Source organism: Xyrauchen texanus, chromosome 33 (genome assembly GCF_025860055.1).
Source record: "Xyrauchen texanus isolate HMW12.3.18 chromosome 33, RBS_HiC_50CHRs, whole genome shotgun sequence".
In the NCBI taxonomy this organism is placed as follows: domain Eukaryota; kingdom Metazoa; phylum Chordata; class Actinopteri; order Cypriniformes; family Catostomidae; genus Xyrauchen; species Xyrauchen texanus.
In genome coordinates this window covers 10,464,934-10,485,364 of record NC_068308.1, presented here as the reverse complement: position 1 = coordinate 10,485,364, position 20,431 = coordinate 10,464,934, and the positions used below count along the sequence as shown (strand labels likewise).

Here is a 20,431-nt window from a genome sequence, read left to right as displayed (position 1 = left end):
ATGAATTAAGTTGGGGCCTACAGTATAACAAGACAAAAATCTCTCTCAACTAAGGCTGTAAAGTAAACCATAAGGAACCCCATCATTCTAATATTAAAGGTTAAAAATAATTTATTTGTAAGCTACTTCCATTTAAATCACACATAAGGGAGTTTTTATAATAATGTTATAGGCTAATACATTTTTAATGACATAATTATGTTTCTACTTTTTAAATAATGTCTGTCATAAATAAAATAAAAAATTATTTTGAAGCAATATTCTCATCAGCTTTTACATAGCCTACTTAAATCGGCATAATTGTGATTTTTACACCAGGGCGTTATTTACTTTTATAAGGACAATTTTTAAACCTTACTATATATATGCACTCTCTTTCCTGTCAAATTCTTACATTTGATCAAATTCAAGGGCTGTTATCAATCAATTGTAATAAATAATTTTATGAGATTGATGTTTAAACAAATAATATAAAAAAAATCAATGATGCCTTTAAACAATAAACCAATAGGCGGATCTTTTGTGACGTCATTGTTTATGTTTGTCGCGTTGCATCATGGGAATCGCGTGGCAGGAAACACCGCTAGATACCTGTAATTTTATTGTTTTGCACGTTTGGAGGAGGATTTAGAGAAGAGGATGGTTCACTCTTGCTGTGTGGTCGATTGTACGGCTCGTTGGGGGCCTGATAAAAAGTTTTTTCGAATTCCCTCCGAAAAGGATCGCGAAAAACGAAAGAAATGGTTGCGTGCAATTACGCGAATGAACCTAGTACATGCAGCATTTGTAAGTCCTATCCTGACAGCTGCTTCTACTTTAAACATTAAAGCTGCTACATGACTGCATGTTTCTCCAAGACTGGATTTGAAAGAAGGAGAAATGTGTAAGCTGTGATATACAATTTTTCACCATAGTACAGACGCCATTGAAAGTCTCACACTGAACACAATTGAATTGGTACAACAGTCACTACATTTTCAATAAATAAATAAGAACACTGATCAGTGAAGACTTACCCGGCTTTGCAGTCGCAGTGAGCAGTGATTATTTCGCCGTTCTCTTTGGCGATCACCCACGGGAGATGCGAATCACGCTGTGACTCTGCTTGGCCAGGTCTAACCTCTGCTTTTAGCACGATCACTGCTTTCTGTTTGGCAGAAAAGATCGGCCCAACTTTTCGAGAAACAAAATAATCATAGGCCTCCAGACTTTTGAAAGCCTTTAATCTTTCATGAGTGAAGGGTCCAGGGGTTTCTATTAAATAAGAATAAATGTCTCCCCAGCAGATTGGTGGCCAAGACACGGGCGAGTCGGACCAACGTTTTTTGTCATCCCAGATCTCATATGGGCTTTGAATAACTTCGATTTTGTCACCAATACAAATTTTGAGCTTCTCTCCAAACCTCCTCCGGTCTTCAGATGTTAAAGTGCTTATATATTGTGGATTTCGCCGGCTAACTCTCTTGAAAGTGCTCGTCGCGTCTTTACAGCCCGCCATACTGTTTGTTTTGTTGCCACACAACCACTCGCGCATGCGTACAAAGATGTCAACAAAGATCCTCCTATAGGTGGCGGCAAGTGACCGTCTTAATAAATGAATCATTGAATCATTCATTAAACCGATTCTTTCAAAATGCTGAATCATTCAATAACAACAGACAGCGCTTAGTGTTGCTTTTCTTTTGTAACTATTTTCGTCGGTAAAATAGAACAAAACGATAATGCGTCTAAATTGTAAGTGACTACATATTAACTAGGCTACTTGTTTATTAAACTATACATTCAATGTAACATTTGCAATCGTGATATTATAGAACAGCTCACTTGGTCGTGTTATGTTACTTAACTATATCATATATTATTGTCATTTCCTGGCACAGACTTGACCCAAACGGATTAAACCGACACTTTCCGATTTTAACAGACAAACTAGGCTAGCTACTATCTTGGTCTGTACAGTCTGTACCTCACTTGCCTAGTAACCATAGTAACGGGTGCGCACGCTTTCGCGATTTCTGCTATGACGTGGAGCGCGAGGTGCACTCAACGTTACGCTGCATGATTTTTTTAATTAGCCTACATTAACAGTTAATTTTGTTACGGTATGAACAATCCTAGGAAAGGCAAAAAAAATATAAGACCTTTGTAACGAAATCTAAGACTTTGTATACCAAATTCAAGGCTATTAAGGCCTTAATTTGAGATGATCAAATTTAAGACTTTTTCAAGGTTTTTAAGACCCGCGGGTACCCTGTAGAGTACACAGACTGGAGGACTTGGTGGAAGACACTCCAGGCGTCACTGCTGAATTAACGTAGTCTCGACTTGCATCACAGGGAGGAAATAGGAACTATTTCATTAACATAAAGAGGAAAGACAGCTGGAGAGCAATGGAAGTGTTTTGACGCTTGCATACATATTGTGTTTCATCTGATTGTGAGTGTTTGGTGTGTCTAAACTGCTACAGCGGGATTTCCCAAAGGGAGAATCTCCTCTCTGAAAGTGACGTACCATCCAACTCCATCTCACTGCCAGTCTCCCTGAAGCTCTTCCAGCGCTCCTTGGCTCTTGAGAGAAAGATCTCATACAATTCTAAGAGGAGAGGAGAGAAAAGGTAGATTATATTTCTCTCAGGCAATAGCTAACAACTTCTACAATGAAACTTTTTATTCGACCCTCTTTTCCCTTATGTTGCCTGAGAAAACAAACCATTTTTATTTTTTTACTTTGCAAGCACATGATGCTTACACAGTGACAATAAAATGGTTAACAATGAAGGGATGACCATGAGTGAATTAATCAATAAAAGCTCTGTCTTGGTCACACTATATCCTGATGGTTATTTTAAAATCTTTTTCTGACATTGTGCAACATGTGGTGGCAGCACACTTGCTCTGGAGAACTGACTTAAAAGCATTTAAAAAAAAAAATATTCACATTTTCTGTGCAATACAGGGTTCAAAATCAGAAAAGTAACTTCTGTAGCTGGGTTTCCATCAAAATGTTTTGCATTTTAATTCACATTTCTGAAAATTACACAAAAGAAAAGGCAAAACATTGTGCATTTACATGAATTGTAAATGCACATTATCTTGAGAGAGCACATCTTTTTGTCATGGAGCAGCAGAACGACCTCTTTGCTACAGATAGAGTTGTAGGCTATTTGCCCTAATAAAGCAATTGTACATTATGTTATAAAATGCTGCCAGGAGACGTTGCAGAATAAAGGCAATAGCTCACATAATGAGGGCTCAAATGGCAATTCCCATTCGCGTACAGCCTCCATATACCTGGGAGCGCCCGTGCTAAAACAGTTCTGGTGGATTGTGAGAGGACCCACTTTTATGACGATCTGTGGCTGAAGCACTTTTGACTAACTAGGGCTACGTTTAAAGAATTGTGTGCCATGGTCGGGCCTTTCATTGAGCCAGGCACGTCAAGCTCTCGCAAATCTATACCATCCGACAAGCGCATTGCCATTGCACTTTACAAATGGTCATGATACATCATCGTTCATGCGGGTAAGCCATTTCCATCACTTTAATGCACATTTTAACGAATGTGAAACTCTAGAAAATCCACTTCCTCCTAGCGCATTTTCAAAATGGATGGATTGAAATGCAGCTTGAAAGTAAGGTTTTGCCAAGAGTATTGTAGAAACAAATGCTGACATCCTTGTCAGAAAGAAACTCATCCACTCGCACTGCACTGTTTGGTCTTGCCAACAATAGAGTATAATAACAGTTTTCAGAAAGACTGCTTACTAAAAGGTTTAGCTAATCCCGGCTTTAACAGTATCTTAAAAATTACTCTTCACTCACAAACATATAGCTAGGTGAAATACCTGAGGTGATGTTCAGTTCATTCCCGATGGCCAGACTCCAAACTTTACCCCTCACATTGGGCGGCAGACCCTGCCACCACAGATCTCTCACACGCCGTGTGCCTCGCCTAAAGAAAAATGCACAAGAGAGAGCTGTTAATACAGTGCTATTTAAACATAAAAGCTTTGTTCCAAACACGAGTGAGCTGCCTTGACTACATAGGCAGCAACCTTGTAAGGTGGAACCTCATAAGTGACCATTTTGGAACATTTCACATAAGCAGCAACTCCATACACTATATAAATCCTCTTCAGAGCTGTAACTTGACACAATGTCTTTTAAAAGCATCGAGACACATGACAGCAGTCAAAGATGTCTGTCTAGTGAATGTTTATATAAAAAGATTATTCAAATAGTTCAGATGGGTCGCCTTTGGTGTTCAGCAATAATTAGCCACACTAGGCCTGTCTGTCCTACTCTCTCGAACTGAATGCCAGTGGGCGGGGCCAAGGGTGTGATGCCGCATGTTGTGGGATGTGTAAATACTAATGAGCAATGTCTCGTGACATCACAAACACACAAATTTTAAAACAAGATGTTTCAGCAGAGTGGTAAATATAAATGCTCTTTTTAGACTGGGGAGGAAGTTCTGAGTTCTGAACTGTAAAGTATGTTTTTATTTTAGAGTTAACTCTTATATATCTAAATATCAAAGAAAATTTTATTCTCCATTTCATGACCCCTTTAGCAAAATAATATACAAAATACATAGCACATACAAATATTGGGTAAAATAGTCATTTTAATTAGGTTGGGTGTCTGTCTTACATGCTCTCCCAGTTGGGAAGGATCTCATTGTTCCAAACCAGCATGGCGTAAGCAATGTTCTCCTCTTGTTTAAATCTTTCCTTCATTTGTTTTTTCTTCTTTTGCGCCTCCTTCAATTCTGTGAGCAAAAGTCATATTACTTCAGAGTGCAATAAATGTTCCTGACAACATGAAGTCTCACATTTCCACATTTAATGACCGCCATGGCCATTAAACAAAAATATAAATGAGCTTAAACACCAAAACTTATCCAGGCCACATTTCCCCAAAAATCTAAAGAAAAATGCTTTCTTTTCTTTTCTCTTTCTGTTAATTTTGGGGTAAAACCTCCCACCCTGAACACAAATGTGGGAAGTTGTTAGAAATGCCTAATCAAAGGTATTCACAGTTTTCCTGAATAACCAATGCCATCACCACCATGATGATTCTGATCGCTGCTGGACTGTTTATTGGTACCAGTCTCTAAAAAAGAAGGAAGGATAAAAACTACTAAGTGTTCCAAACAGAGAAGAACAACCATTTTAAATGTTAGTGCGAGTCAAAATGAGTTATGAATGTTTGTAAATCTGATTTTTTTATATGTTAAGCATATGTTAAGATAGAATGTGAGGCTCTCCAGATGAAACACTCATAAAAAGACATCTCAGAGAAGTACCTGTGCTATTTTAGACATGCTTTTTTGACAATTGTTTACAAATGTAATATACTAAACATCACATTTTCCATTAAGAACAGATGCCAATGCAAGTTAAAACACTGGAGAAAACAGGCATCTGTTATGAATCGTGGAAAACCTTTGGTGGATAACTCTGTAATAATTAGCAAGCTAATTGGTTAGAGATATGCAAAGCTATCAGGCTAATTGGTTAGCTTACTAACCTCAAGCTAAATGAAAACAAAGAGAAATGTTAAATTTGATTGATACATTTTGCTGTTTAAGATGATATATATTGAGAAGTGATATTGAGGCACTAAATAGAGCACACAATATTCTTTCAGATAACGGAAATGCTTTGGGGTCCAAGGGGGGTAGGATTTGGCCGATACTGGACATGTTCATGACAGTTTATAATATGAGATTCAAACACATATACAGTTATGAAGTAATTAAAATTGGCATGGTAATAACTCTGCACCTCTCTTCTTCGCCTCTGCCACCATTTCATCATACTCTTGACGGTGGCGCTGGGCTTCCTCCTCCGATTTAGCAGGAAGATTTCTGAGGAAGTCACAACAAAAGAATTTGTTACAGGCACTGAAACCCTTTATAGCAACTTTGGAAACTTTCTGTAAAATGCCATATCACAGGTTTATCTTTTGTTTGGCTGATAAGCTCACATTTCACTGCTCCTTTCTTCTTAATAAGGATTTGGGGACCGAAATACAATACAGTTTATTTACACATATTTATAGTCTTTTGTTTAGGAAAGATGAGTCTCTCAAGGTTTGCTAGGATATATATATATATTACGCAGGTCAACACATCCTGCGCACCTAACGAGAGGACGACACAAGTTGCTAGGATATGTTATACTTCAGAGTATACTAAATCAACCCTTGCTATTTCAGCCTAAGTTATGCATGCCTGAGCAACTGCACATTTAAACATACAAATTATTATCAAAACACTCAAGAATATAAATTTGTATAGTTATTTTAAGATTAGGCAACATAAGAAAATATTACTTTATAAAATTGTAATATAATTATGTTTCTTGCAACAATTAAAAAGGTCTTCATTCACAGTTTCATGAAAAAATTATCAGAAAAAAAACTAACCGGTTATAACCGGTTTCCAGCATTTAAAAACAAAGTTTTCACTCTGGAAAATTGAAAATCAATTTGTTTTTTCTGTCTTCACTGAAAAGGAACATATTTTAAGTTAAACACAGCTCATTGAAGCAGAAATGATGGGCCAATGAGATTTCAGGCGGGCCTATCAAGCACATCTGCACAAAAATAGAAACCAAGCAACTAAATCTTTTCTCGCGTGCATGGCTGGTTAAGACAAAAAACACAGATTAACATGTAAGAGATATTTTATTTGATTTTATTGCTTGTCACATGTCATCTGGTAAATACACAGTGTTAAAAGTGCTACTCACGCCGGGCGGTCCTCTAGTATGAGCGCTGTGGTAGAGGATGGCTCGAATTCCAGGTTCTTCCGCCGGCCATGAGTGGTCAGGGAGGGGCTCTGGCTGGATTTAGCCCCCTTGGCCTCGTACTCCTGCGAGAAAGCAACCAGGTCAAGTTCAAACATGTGAACACCGCAGGCTAGATTAAAGTAGAGTGTTACATGATCTGGATGTGTTTCAAGTAGAGTCACAGGTAATAGTAGTCAGGTGACTAGCGTGTGAAGATCAAGCCATGCCGAGGCCCTCATGGTATGAAACTCATGGGTGTTTAGGGCAATGAAGAGAGAGTTTTGTTAGGAGAAGTTTCAGTGGTGGTTCATACAAAGTGCCAGGTGGAAAATGTGAGGAAGTGTAAGGTTTGTAAAATGCAAGGCAACCAGTAGAGATTCTGCTATACCGATTATACAAAGGTATATCCATTTCAAAAACCCGACACCAGAGCCGTCGCGTGACGCTTTGCGATGTTCGGACGTGTGAACGGCGAGCTCTGTGCACTTTGCTAGTTTTGAATACTTTTTATGTCATAAACCGGTGAGATTAACTGTTTTATGAAGACAAAATGTCAAAGAATTCAAAATCCTCGGGCTCTGGAGATGTTAAAAGACACTTCCGTGCTCAAGCTGATATCCCTGACAGGGCCGCAAACCAGGGACTCAATTTGGACGGTGCGGCAGGAGAAATTCAGCATCAGCTATAGAGTATGTCTGCATTACTGGCGAAGGTCGTTGCAGACTTGGAGGATCTGGCTTTAATACGTCGATTGATCACTTCCATGGAGATGAAATTCTCTGAGTTGGTTACAAGATTGGGGGAAAAACGGATCGATTATTTCCAGTCATCGGAGCGGGCATTAGCTGCTAACCTGCTAGCAACCAAGACAGACTTGCAACGCGTTTGGGGAAAAACTGGAGAATTGTAATCGGCGAAACAACATCTGAATTGTAGGAATTCCTGAGCATGAGGAAGGCCGAGATATGGTGAAATTCCTAGACGAGCTATTACAGAGTCTGCTTGACATAACAGGTCATAAGCTGGAAAGCGAGTGAGCTCACAGAGTCCTGGCTCAGAGATCCACAGATGGAGACTTCTTGATAAATTCTAGCCAAATTTCTGAGATCATCCGATAAAGATATCATGTTAAGCAAGGCGAGGAGTAAAGGAAAGCTTTCTTGGAAGAGCCACAGCATTTTCTTGTTCCAAGACTTTGCAAATTCGACAAGAGAGAAACGTGATCGATTCAAGGAATGCAAGAATCTCTTACATCAACGGAAGGTTGCTTTTACACTGATGTTTCAGGCCAAACAAAGGATAGATAGTAAGGATGGCCGTAGAGAATTTACATGCATTGTCTTTCATATAGACATTGGAGTGAGCCATTTGGTGATTTTCATGTTGCTGCCTAGTGGACCTGACTCACTGAACATACACTTGACTGCCCGAGGAAGCTGGGCACCTTCTTTTTTTCTTTTTGTGCAGGTTCCGACTGGGGTTTGTTTTGAGTAATATAATTTCTTCAGGACAGCTTGTGGATGAATCTCCATGTTTTTTGTGTTTATTCCGCTTATTGGCTGGAGGGTGTTTTAAAGACTATTTTTACTGTGTAATTCTGTCTCACAAAATTTGTATAGAAGCACCAGACATGAGCAATCAGACGGCAAAGCGGTCACGGGGACTCTCATAGGCGTACATGGACTGTTTGAGTTTAGAAGGATGGACACCGGTTGGCACTGTCATGCGTGGAGTTAATGCGCACGTTTTTCTTTGGGGTTTGATTGTTACACTAATTTTGGAATGTGGTCTTTATAATATTGTTTTTGACACACAATCAATTTTTTCTAATATGTAAAATGTTAATATGAGTGGATTATCTCTCTCCACTTGGGATGTGAATGGGATGGGGCACCCATAAAAAGAAGGAAAGATATTTATTTTCTTAACCATAAGAAATATGATATAGTGTTTCTTCAAGAAACGCATCTTTCCCCACAGGAAGCTGAAAAGACATGGGGTGGACATGTTTTCTTTAGTGCTGGCTCAAGTAAGAGAAGGGGAGTCATTACATTGATAAGTAAACATCTATAATTCAAATGTCTCAAACAGACTATAGATAAATTAGGAAGAGTCATTATGGTTTTAGCAGAAATTCAGGGGCAAATGTTGATTTTGGCTAATATGTACGCACCAAACGCTGATGGCCAGGGCTTTTTTGTAGATCTAAATGGGATGTTGCAAGCCGCTGGCACCCCTCATGATATAATATTGGGAGGAGACTTTAATCTTTTGATAAACACTGTCCTTGCTCATAGTGAAGCTAAAGTGTGCAAGCCCCCTAGAGCAACATTGACGCTTCTCAGGATGTGTAAAAATCTTGAATGCATCATTCACCAAAAAAATCCAAAGCATGAGAACTCGTGGAGTTGGAAGGGAATAATAAAAGTTCCAAGGCAGAGATGAAGTGCCGAATATCGTCAGATGGCCTCAGAGAATTGACCCAATTGAAATACAGATAATAATATTTTGTTGCAGAAGGTGGAGTTTTGGCTATTCAGGGCAAGACAATTATACTTTGAATCAGGGAAGCTTTTGTCTAGATACATAAAGCAGAGAGAATCTTTTTCTACCATTCCCTCAGTGAAATCTGCTGGGGGAATATTAACCTCGCCATAGACATTAATAATGCTTTTAAAGGATTTTATCTTGATCTTTATAGTTCTACATCTTCGTCTACTGATGAAGATATTAGGAACTTTGTGGAACCATTAGAACTCCTGAGATAACCTTGGAGGAGCTTGGCGAGGTAATTAAGGTCTTGCCTACAGGCAAAGCTCAGGGGCTAGATGGCTTCGCCAGATCTTATGCTGCAGAACTGGCTCCCCTTTTGTAAGAAGTTTATATGGAATCATTGAAGAATGGAAAGCTTCCCCCAACCATGACACAAGCCGAATCAGTTTGATTCTTAAAAAGGACAAAGATGGAGTGGTGGTGGTGTAGTGGTCTAAAGCACATAACTGGTAATCTGGTAATCAGAAGGATGCTGGTTCGAGACCCACACCCACCACCATTGCGTCCTTGAACAAGGCACTTAACTCCAGGTTGCTCCAGGGGGATTGTCCCTGTAATAAGGGCTCTGTAATTGCTTTGGATAAAAGTGTCTGCCAAATGCATAAATAAATTAAATGACAAATGATCCAAGCGATTGTAAGAGTTACCTTCAAATTTCCCTGATCCAGATAGATGTATTTTAAGTAAAGTTATGACATCTCTTATACATATAGATCAGATGGAGTTTATTCGGGGCAGGAGCTCTTCTGATAACATTAGGGATTTCATCAATATCATGTGGTCAGTGGCGAATGATCAGACTCCGGTCGCTGCCATCTCACTTGACGCCGAAAAGGCGATATGGTAGCATGTTATTATCTTTATAAGATTTTGGAAATATACGGGTTCTGGAAAACTTTAATTAAATGGATTAAGTTACTTTATATGGATTCATTTCAGATTACTTTACTCTGGATAGGTGCACCCTCTTTACCCATTATTGTTCTGTTTGGCCCTGAAACTATTAGCAGCCACAATAAGAAAGGAGGATGATTTTCCTGGGGTGGTGGCAGGAGGTATGGTGCATAAGCGTTTGCTTTACGCAGATCATATTTTATTATTTGTCTCCGACCCTACTAGATCTATGCCTTGCCTCCATAGAATTATGAATTCCTTTTCTAAGGTCTCAGGATACAAAGTCAATTGGTGTAAATCCGAAGCTTTGTCTTTGACAGCATACTGCCCAGTAACGTCTTTCCAGCCGGGTGCCTTCCAGTGGCCCAAACAGGGCATTAAGTATTTGGGTATTTTATTCCCAGCAAATTTGTCTGATTTAGTTAGTTAATTTTGACCCTTTAATAAAACATTTTTTGAGCGATGTGGACAGGTGGGCTTCATTACATTTATCTATGATTGTGAAGGTTAATGTTATTAAAATTAATTGTATTCCAAAATACAATCTCTCCCAGTAGATGTCCCCCTCTCTTATTTCAAGCAATTTGATAGCATTGCGGGAATGGTAAACATCCCAGATTAATTTTCAGTAAATTACATAGGCCGATTGACATGGATTGACACAAGATTTTGTTTTATTATTATGCATTCAGTCTAAGACATGCTCATTTGTCACTTCCACCTGTATTGAACAGGAAATTCTTCCCCTATCTCGCCATTGCAAAGCCTTTCCATCAAACTAACCGGAGAGATTAAGTTCACTATATTTGCACTCGGTCTGGACAAAAGTGTCCAGAGTGTTTCATTCTGAGATTTATTTAAATGCTGCCTCAAGCCAATGGCTGAACCTTAAATTATGTATGAATAAGTCCCCTTTCTGCTGTTCAGACTGGATTGTGATGGGGGGTTACTACACTCATTGACCTATATGAGAGTGGAGTATTGAGATCTTTTGAAAATTTGATTCAACATTTTGGGATTCACAGATCTCAGTTCTATAGGTATTTACAGCTGTGCCACCAGCTCCGTGGTTGTTTTTGGGAGTAGTATACGCCCCTAAACCTGCAGATACTCAGAGAGGTGATTACTGCATTTGGAAAAAGGTCATGAGGAATCAGTGTATTACTCCCTGCTTATTCAGAGTCTGGGGGATGGAACTTCAACTTCACTCAAGAGATTATGGGAGAAAGATTTAAACTTGGTATTGGAGGGAGTGTGGGATAGCATTCTAAAACGTCAAGTCTGCATCTAGAGATGCAAAGGTTTGCCTTATGCAACTCAAAATATTACACAGATTCTATTGGACACCCTCTAGATTGTATAGGCTTGGTCTTAAAGACACACCTACCTGCTGGCGATACCAATCAGAAGATCGAGACACAACCCATGTTTTAGGGGGTGTGTTAAGATCCAAGAGTTTTCGTTGAAGGTTCAGAGTGTCATATGTGATGTTTTGAGCACTCGAATTTCACTTTGCCCAGACTCTGTATTTTGGGCGATGGGACAGTCATAAATTCGGGGGACAAACAGATAAAAAACTGGATCCTGACCAGTATTATTATTGGCAGGCATATTATTTTAAGGGGATGGAAGTCAAATGGGGCTCCCTCATTTCCAGTGTGGTGTGCAGAGATGGGGAGGGTGGCGGCTTTTGAGGAGATGTCGAGCAGAGGGCTGGGGGTTTGAGATTTGTTTGCTAGGAAGTGTCGGGTGGGGTTGGTGATTGGGAAGGGGGAGGGGTAAAAGTGGGGGTTAAATGTTGACTCAATGTATATAGGTTGTGTTTTTTTTTTGCTATATGTTTGATTCAATAAAATATATTAATTGAAAAAAGAAAAACAAATGACACCTAGCAGAGAACTAAAGCATACTCGTAGCAAACTGCATCGGAGATGATCCATGGATTTTAATGGGAGCGATGTCGAGCAGAGTGCTGGGGGTTTGAGATTTGTTTGCTAGGAAGTGGGGCAGGTATTTGGTGTTTTTTGGGGAAAATGCATTTCAAATATGATTTATGTTCATACTGTAAGTTTGCTTTTCAATGACAGCTGAATGGATGAGGAGAAAATATAGACAATATTTTAAAGTTGTTGAGTGGAAAAATAAAAGCATTTCTGGGATAAGTGTATTAGAAAGCAATTTAAAAGTAAAGAAATTCGTAATGGGGTTACTTTTTCCCTAAATAATCAGTAAAGTATTGCTATAAGAGTCAAATTTGTGAAGTTTTTAGTAATTTGACATTTGAGTAAATAGTGACTTACCCAACCCTGCCGTGGCATGCCATGACTGACATAACTGAAGCCTATTTACGATTGCTATGCAACGTTACGATTCGTGTATAGTACTTTTTTAAAGGGGCTCTGAAAGTGGCTCATCCAATCAGAATTCACAATGTATTACTCTATTGAGTCTTTCATTATTGACTCAAGTGTTAAGTAGGGATGCTAGACATTTGGAAAACTTAAATATGGGACAGGGGCCAAAAGTATTTTTCCCCTTCAATATAGGGAAGCAATGCCTTCAATACAGGCCGTTACGGTGTCCATCATCAAGGGTCTCACCGCTACAATATGAGACGCAATACCTTAAATATAGGACATCTTCAATTCAACCAAAATATAGTACAACTGGCTAATGCGGGACCGTATGTATGAGGCTCATTTCCTAAAACAATATAGGTGAAGAAAAGAAAGAAACTAGCCAGAAGAGTGTCAACCGTTGTTTATCAGTTTGGCTGCTTGATCTCAGAGCAAAGAAACCCATCTCAAAGCTCAGCGAGTATTGATGCTGACTACCACCCCAGGAGTCGAGAGTTCGAATCCAGGGTGTGCTGAGTGACTCCAGCCAGGTCTCCAAATTGGCCCAGTTGCTAAGGAGGGCAGAGTCGATTGGGGTAACCTCCTCATGGTCGCTATAATGTGCGATTCTCGCTCTCGGTAGAATGCCGCGGAGAACAGCGTGGGACTCCACACGCGCTACGTCTCCGCGGTAACGTGCTCAGCCACGTGATAAGATGCGTGGATTGAGATTCGTCCTCTGCCACCAAGATTGAGGCGAGTCACTACGCCACCATGAGGACTAAAATTGCATTGGGAATTGGGTATTCCAAATTGGGGAGAAAATTGGAGAAAAAAGAAAAACAAAATGGGAAAAGAGCAGCCTGAACGTTCTTCTTTAGTTCTAAGGAAAAGTAAGCCATGCGAGTTTGGAACAACATAAGGGTGATTAAATAATGACAGAATTTTTATTTTTGGGTGAACTATCCCTTTAACATGAAAAGCAAGTGTAACAATGTGGTGACTGGTCAAGCAGTCATGTCAAGTGACATGGTGATTGAAATGATCAATGGGAAATGAAAGCTTAATGTAGAGATTGTGCGGATGAAAAGGAGCGTACGAAAAAGGCATACCCCTGAGTTTAAGAGATTGGGTGTAGATATAGATGTGAGATTGCCTGGGTTACATTCCTGAAGAGAGAGGAAAAGAAAAGTAATAAAGTAGCATAACCTTGATCCTGAGATAAAGAACAGGAAGTAACAATAGAGACTGTCCTTGAGCTGACTGGAATGATTTCAGTCTATGGTGTTTTTGGTTCAGACAGCAGGGAGTTTATGCAGACATTATTTACTGGAGCATGATAAATCAGTGGTATCCCCTTCTAAACAGTCCAAGAGTCTGACTGTACAGGCTTTATTCTGACTGGATACATTTTCCTTATTTGTGTGCAGTTTAAATCAATAAACAGAAGGAAATTAGGAGTTTAGTAGAACTGTGTGTGCATGACTAAAGATAATCAGAGCAGAGAAAGCACGAGGCAGGCTCATTTTCTCAGTGCATTAAAAAAAACAACAAAAAAAAACATTTCGTTGAATTAGGTGTGAACAGACCTGCTTAATGGTTTTTGAGTCTTTGGGGGAGCTCTCCCTCAGTGGGACCTTTCCAAACAGTTTCCATCCTGGTGCACTCTGGGCCTCTCTTTGCTTTCTGGAGAACAAACTTCTGCCAAAAACATTATCACAAAGCATCTGTTAAAACTTGAAAACACTAAAAACATGTGCAAAAACGAGTTGGATGTGGATTTTAGCTATAGCATGCAGATAAGCCTGACAGTAAGAGTCTCTGACTGTTGGGCACATGACTAGAAAAGAATGCAGTTAAAGCCTGTGAACTGAGATAAAGAATTAGCTTATGCGGAAAGAATTATGCAAACATTGGTGAAATGTCCAAGACATTTTTCTCTTTTTCAGGCGTTGGCTGAAATACCGCTATAGAAGCAGAGAAACCACAAATATGATATCGAGACTACAAACTAAAACTTGCTACAATCTTTACTACAAACTATTAAAGTAGACTAATTAGGGCCCTGGGTAGCTCAGCGAGTGTTGACGCTGACTACCACTCCTGGAGTCACAAGTTTGAATACAGGGTGTACTGAGTGACTCCAGCCAGGTCTCCTTAGCAACCAAATTCGCCCGAAGTAGCACTCACATGCTGTGAGTGTCCGCGGTGTCATGCACAGTGAGCCATGTGATAAGATGTATGGATTGACTGTCTCAGAAGTGGAGGCAACTGAGACTTGTCCTCTGCCACCCGGATTGAGGCGAGTAAACTTGCCACCATGAGGACCTACTAAGTAGTGGGAATTGGGCATTCCAAATTGGGGCAAAAAGGGGATAAAAAATAAAATAAATAAAAGTAGGCTAATTAGGTTCCTGATATAAGAAGTAGGCCAATTAGGTTCCTGAATCTCTCTGATAATCTGAATATAAAAAATGGTCTAAAAAATATAATAGATTATCTGATATTAACAGTAAAAAAGAATGGATGTTTGAGAATAAAGACCATGAATAAACCTTTCAGGCTACCTGTAGCATCTGGGTTCAATATTTGGCTCATATTCTAGAAGCTTTAGTCTTAAAGGAATAGTTCACCCAAAAAGAAAATTCTTTCATCATTTATTCACCTTCATTCCATCCCAGATATGTATGATTTTCTTTCTTCTGCAGAACAAAAACAAAGATTTTTAGAAGAATATCTCCGCTCTGTTGGTCCATATAATGCAAGTGAATGGTGACCAAAACTCTGTAGGTTCTAAAAGCATACAGTGGTAGCATAACAGTACTCCATATGACTCCAGTGGTTAAATGCATACCTTCAGAAGCAATATGATCAATATTTAAGACCTTTTTTCCTATAAATCTCCACCTTTGACCAGCCTCAACCAGCAGGTGGCGATATGCACAAAAACCAAAAGAAGAAGAATATGAAAGTGGAGATTTATAGTAAAAAAGGACTTAAATATTGATCCATTTCTCACTCCGACCCATCCTTTTGTTTCTGAAGATATGGATTTAACCACTGGAATCACATGGAATACTTTTATGCTGTCTCTAAGTGCTTTTTAGACCTTCAGATTTCTGGACACCATTCACTTGAGCTGAGATATTCTTCTAAAAGTCTTTGTTTGTGTTCTGCAAAAGAAAGTCACACACATCTGGGATGGCATGACGGTGCAGAGTTGTAGAGAATGCCAATACCTGCTAAAGATCTCGGAGATGCCCTGTTTCCGAGTCAGATCTGTGGAAGCAACACTCAACACATCAGGAATGTTGTCAGGGGCACTTTGACAACGACTAATTTCATAGGTGTTCCTGGAATTTAGAGTCACGTCCATGAATGTCAAGTCATCATGTTTATCTGAAGTGGGAAAGGTCTCATCATCATCTGGACTCCGTCTGGAATCAGAGTTGAAGAAAGTGCTAGAAGAAAATGTCCTGAGAGAATGTGTCATAGCAGCTGACTGACTGTCTGAGGAGTTCTTGTTAAAGCATGGTTCTGATTCAGGTGAACTGTTGGTTTCATCTCCATGGGCTTCCTCAAACACTGAACTCTGGGGATTCGAAACATGTTCTGATCCTACAGTTCTATTCTTACCAACATCATGAGGTGTTACAGAAAATTCAGAATGAGAGCTTGGCAAGGAAGTACTGATGTGAATCCCACTTGATATGGCTTCATCACTCAAATCCCTGGCGTCTTCTGATAGCTCACCATTTGCTATCACATTGTTGTCTTTAGAATTAAAGTCTAAACATCCCGCAGGTTGAGATGACTTGGGAACTTCATTTACATTGTGGCTTGCATGTCCATTTGGCAGCTGTGTGCCACTTGAAGAGGTACAGGACTGTCCTGGGCACTCCTGCTGATTCTGTTCTTCAACAGACTGACCTTCAGCACCAGAACACAGGAGATCATGGTCCTGCCTACACTGCAGATGGCTCTCATCTCTCTGCGATGTATTAGTATGGGTGAACATACCTTGCATTATGTTCTCTTGTCTATCTGTAACATGAGTGATGTGTGAAGGTGGTCTTCTTTCCTCAGCCCCCTGCCTCCAGAGGAAGATGACTCAACCATCAGCTTCAGTGGTGAATCTACAAAATGCTCTGAGATGACACTGCTCTTCTGGACACCACTGGGTGGATAACCTGTAATCCAAAATCCACACAGTGAGCCTAGTAGACACGATAGGCATGTTTGGAACTTTTGATTTCAATACTTGATTTGATTTTCAGTATTTTGTGGCATCATATGTGCATTTGTAACATTTGTTTCCAACAAACGAATCAGTATTCACAGTAGTGACATATTTGATTTTTGATGTGGATAAAGAGGATGTGAAGGATGGACTTACATAGTCTTCAATTACATGTACTGAATAAAGCTCCTAGATCACATCTAATTGTTCACAACTCATGTTGTCTGGATATTTTTTGTCAACTGAAATTCCTTGGAAAGATGTTTATTCAATGTTTTGTTGGCAGAATGATCCAAAACACTTTAAAATCAACAGTAGAACCATTGAAGAGACTGTAAGTCTATCGTTCACAGCCTCGTTGTCTTTCCCATCAAGCATGCACACTTGGAATATTCGATTCGAGCATGATTTGATTCTGTATTTTTGGGCATCATAGGCACGTTTGGCACTTTCAATTAGAGTTTTTGATTCAGTATTCTTGGGGATCACAGATGCATTTGACATTTTTAGTTTCGAGCATTTGATTTTGGGGAATCAGGCACGTTTGGAACATTCGATTCAGTATTCTTGGGCATCACTGGCACATTTGGAACGTTTAATAAAAACATTTGATTAAGTATTTTTGGGCATTATATGTGTTCAAACTGCCAATAATACCTAAATATATTATAATAGTCATACATTTGGGCATTTCAGTAGTGTTTTTGAAAATCATCCATGTTTGAACGATGGATTAGAACTTTCTCGAGTCAGGTTTTATGAACATCACTTTTGCGTTTCGAATGTTCGAATCGAACATTCGATTCAGTTTTTTTTTTGTACATCATTCATGTTTGGAATTTGTAATTAGAACATTTTCGAGCCAGCTTTTTTTGAACATCACATCTGCATTTGGAATGTTGAATTTGAATATTTAACCCTTGTGCATCAATAAGATAAAGTTCTTCAGAGGTCCTTCAAGGACAAAAATGTCCACATCAAAAAACATCCATAAAAACATTATACATAAAAATTATTTTCCACTTTCACTGAATAGATTTTTTAACCAGCATCACAACTTGATCATGTTGATCATAAATACCAAATATTCATTCATTTTCAGTATTTTAACCTTTTAAATGGCAGTTTGTTTACATTATGCCACTGTTGTTTTTTTACGCACACATTTCTCAATACACACATACAAAATATCCTCTGACATCCATACCAACAGACCCACACAATTTTTGCAATTGCATCATGTATTCAATTGGCCTGCAGTGCTCTTAATACAGCAAACAGAAAATAGGGAAAAAGCATGTATTTGCTCCATAGGCTAAACATGAGTAAAAATGGCGCATCTGGTGGAAAATATTACAAATTAAAATTATGTCAGGGCTCCGGAATGAACATATAATACCATATAATTCACGATGTTATGCTTTAATGGCACTTGGATTAAATATTGCTCTTTTAACCTGTTTCAATGGGGGCGTTTTTATCCTGAAAGCTCCAGAGTGAAACTATTTTGTGTACACAGTGTATTTTAGACGTATTATAAATACATACCTTTGACAATATTTATGCCGTTGGCATCAACACTGCCAAAATTAAAAACAAAAATGAAAAAGACAAAATTGTCCCGAGGGTCGCACGAGGGTTAAGCAAGCTTCAATATCAAAGTCGCGTTTGGAACATTGGATCCAAACGTTCAGTCTAGCTGTTTTTAACGGCGTTTAGAAAGCTTGATTCGAACGTTACAAACACACATTCACAGCAGCACCATATCTGATGTTTGACGTGAATAAAAAAAATAAATAAATGAAAAAGCGGCTGAGAGGGATAGACTTTAATGACATGCACTGTAGCTCCTAAGCTCCTAGATCACATAACATTTTCTACAGCTCGTGATGTCTAGAGTTTTTGTCAACTGAAATTTCAAGGAAAGATGTTTTTGTTGTTGTTTATTCAGCAGGACGATCCAAAAAAAAACTTTAATCAACAGTAAAACCCATTCAAAAGACTAAATAAGCATATCCCTCACAGCTTCGTTGTCATTCCATGTCAACAATTAAATCTGGCGCAACAATAAGGTCCATGATGACCAAAAATGCTGTCCATGTAGACAGCTCAGAAGGATTTGAAACACAGCCAATGATGCATTACTGGCAGAATACACAATATAACGTGTGACATTACATACCCATCGGCTGTAGCACAATTCCTGATAGCAGCACTATTGGCCTCTGCTTTTGAACCCTTTTTAAACATTAAAAGATAAATGTAATTATCCCAGTTTGTTCTCATATAAAAAAAATATTTTGTTCAGGTACATCCTCAGTCTTTTCCATCTTATTTAAAATCCTCTCCTGGATTTCCAGCCAAAGCGGTGCAGTTCAGTGCTCGAGTCTGCTGCTCTTTCAGCATACATCTATTAAAACAGTCTCACAACATATGAAATTAGTATATATTAACATCAAGCGAAGAGCTTGAGTTAATAGACGTCCCCGTTCATGAACGCTTTCCTGGTCGGTAGGTGACCGTATGAAGACCGTGATCCGTAGCCATCTTGAAATTCCAATGACGTCATTAGATTATTTACTACGAGTAACTTTCAAGGAAAATCAGTCCACTCGGCCGCGATTTTTGGAACACTCCAGGGCAGCTAGTTTCTATTGATACAAGTGGCGTATAGCACAGCTCCTATCTATTTGAATGGGGAAGACCGAAATCTCCAAAGCAGTTGGTCAAGACTACGATCAAGCAACATATTTCAAAACAGCAGTAAAATCTGACAACAATTGTATCATAAATTGTGCTTTTTTATTTTTATTTTTTAAAGGGCCGGTCTAGCTAATGCGAGTTTCCGAGTTGACTGACAGGCGATGTCTGTGTCTAAAAAGTGATTGGCTCTTTTACCTGTGAGGCGGGATTTCTTTTTCTTCATCCGCCACGTTGGGCGTTACAATTTCTCCTATTTATTTTAATACAAGTGGTCCGTCTCGGCCTCGAGCTAAATAGTTGCAGGGCGGCAGGACACTTCACGCGCCCTCTGCTGGACATATTTAGTAATAGCAATTTAAATAGATTTAGATCTTTATTAATCCAATTAGGGAATTACAGGGCAACAGCAGTCAGAGTGTCAATACAAGCTCTATTACACTACATATTAGCTACAGATGGCACATGTGTGCAAAAGAGAAAGTACATTTGTCTACAGTTGCACAGTAACTAAATGCACATGGCTTGCTGATCAAAACTGATGAGTTGATTCTCAGTGAAATTGGCACACACTTCACGACTTCTAAACATTCTTTCATTGTGTGAGCCATCACATGTAAAATGACCCATTCAATTATCAAACTCTGTCAGACATATGCTGCATGTATATTCCATAAATATCTATGATATGGACCATTTGTGATGTCTGCTAAATCTCTGGCCAGACCAACAAGAGCGACAGGATGTCCACCAAGAAGATGGGAACTTGTAGTGTTAAGTACTATGAGGAAGCACAATTTATTGTTTTTTACAGAACTACCGCAGGTTTTTTGCCCAGTAAACTTTTCCCTACTGTTGAAACCAGTATCTAAAAAGCTCAGTGTGATACACAATAGCATTCAGCTAGACAAA

The 20,431-nt window shown here is 39.1% G+C and overlaps 1 protein-coding gene across 2 annotated transcripts in view; it reads right to left on the bottom strand.

Annotated features, from left to right (window-relative positions):
• LOC127626915 (TBC1 domain family member 12-like) overlaps nucleotides 1-19,368 on the bottom strand; it is a 35,475-nt gene extending 16,107 nt beyond the window's left edge. The window contains exons 1-9 of one of the 2 annotated variants that reach the window (XM_052103040.1): nucleotides 19,002-19,368; nucleotides 15,819-16,769; nucleotides 14,169-14,280; nucleotides 13,692-13,748; nucleotides 6,758-6,879; nucleotides 5,789-5,871; nucleotides 4,653-4,770; nucleotides 3,845-3,951; nucleotides 2,512-2,592 (exon numbers count right to left, since the gene is read on the bottom strand). In XM_052103040.1, coding sequence (XP_051959000.1) covers nucleotides 2,512-2,592; nucleotides 3,845-3,951; nucleotides 4,653-4,770; nucleotides 5,789-5,871; nucleotides 6,758-6,879; nucleotides 13,692-13,748; nucleotides 14,169-14,280; nucleotides 15,819-16,606 — 1,468 coding nt within the window. In that variant the 5' untranslated portion in view covers nucleotides 16,607-16,769; nucleotides 19,002-19,368. The remainder of the gene's footprint in view (nucleotides 1-2,511; nucleotides 2,593-3,844; nucleotides 3,952-4,652; nucleotides 4,771-5,788; nucleotides 5,872-6,757; nucleotides 6,880-13,691; nucleotides 13,749-14,168; nucleotides 14,281-15,818; nucleotides 16,770-19,001) is intronic. The other variant, XM_052103041.1, reaches the window with a different exon arrangement.
• Nucleotides 19,369-20,431: the final 1,063 nt, after the last annotated feature.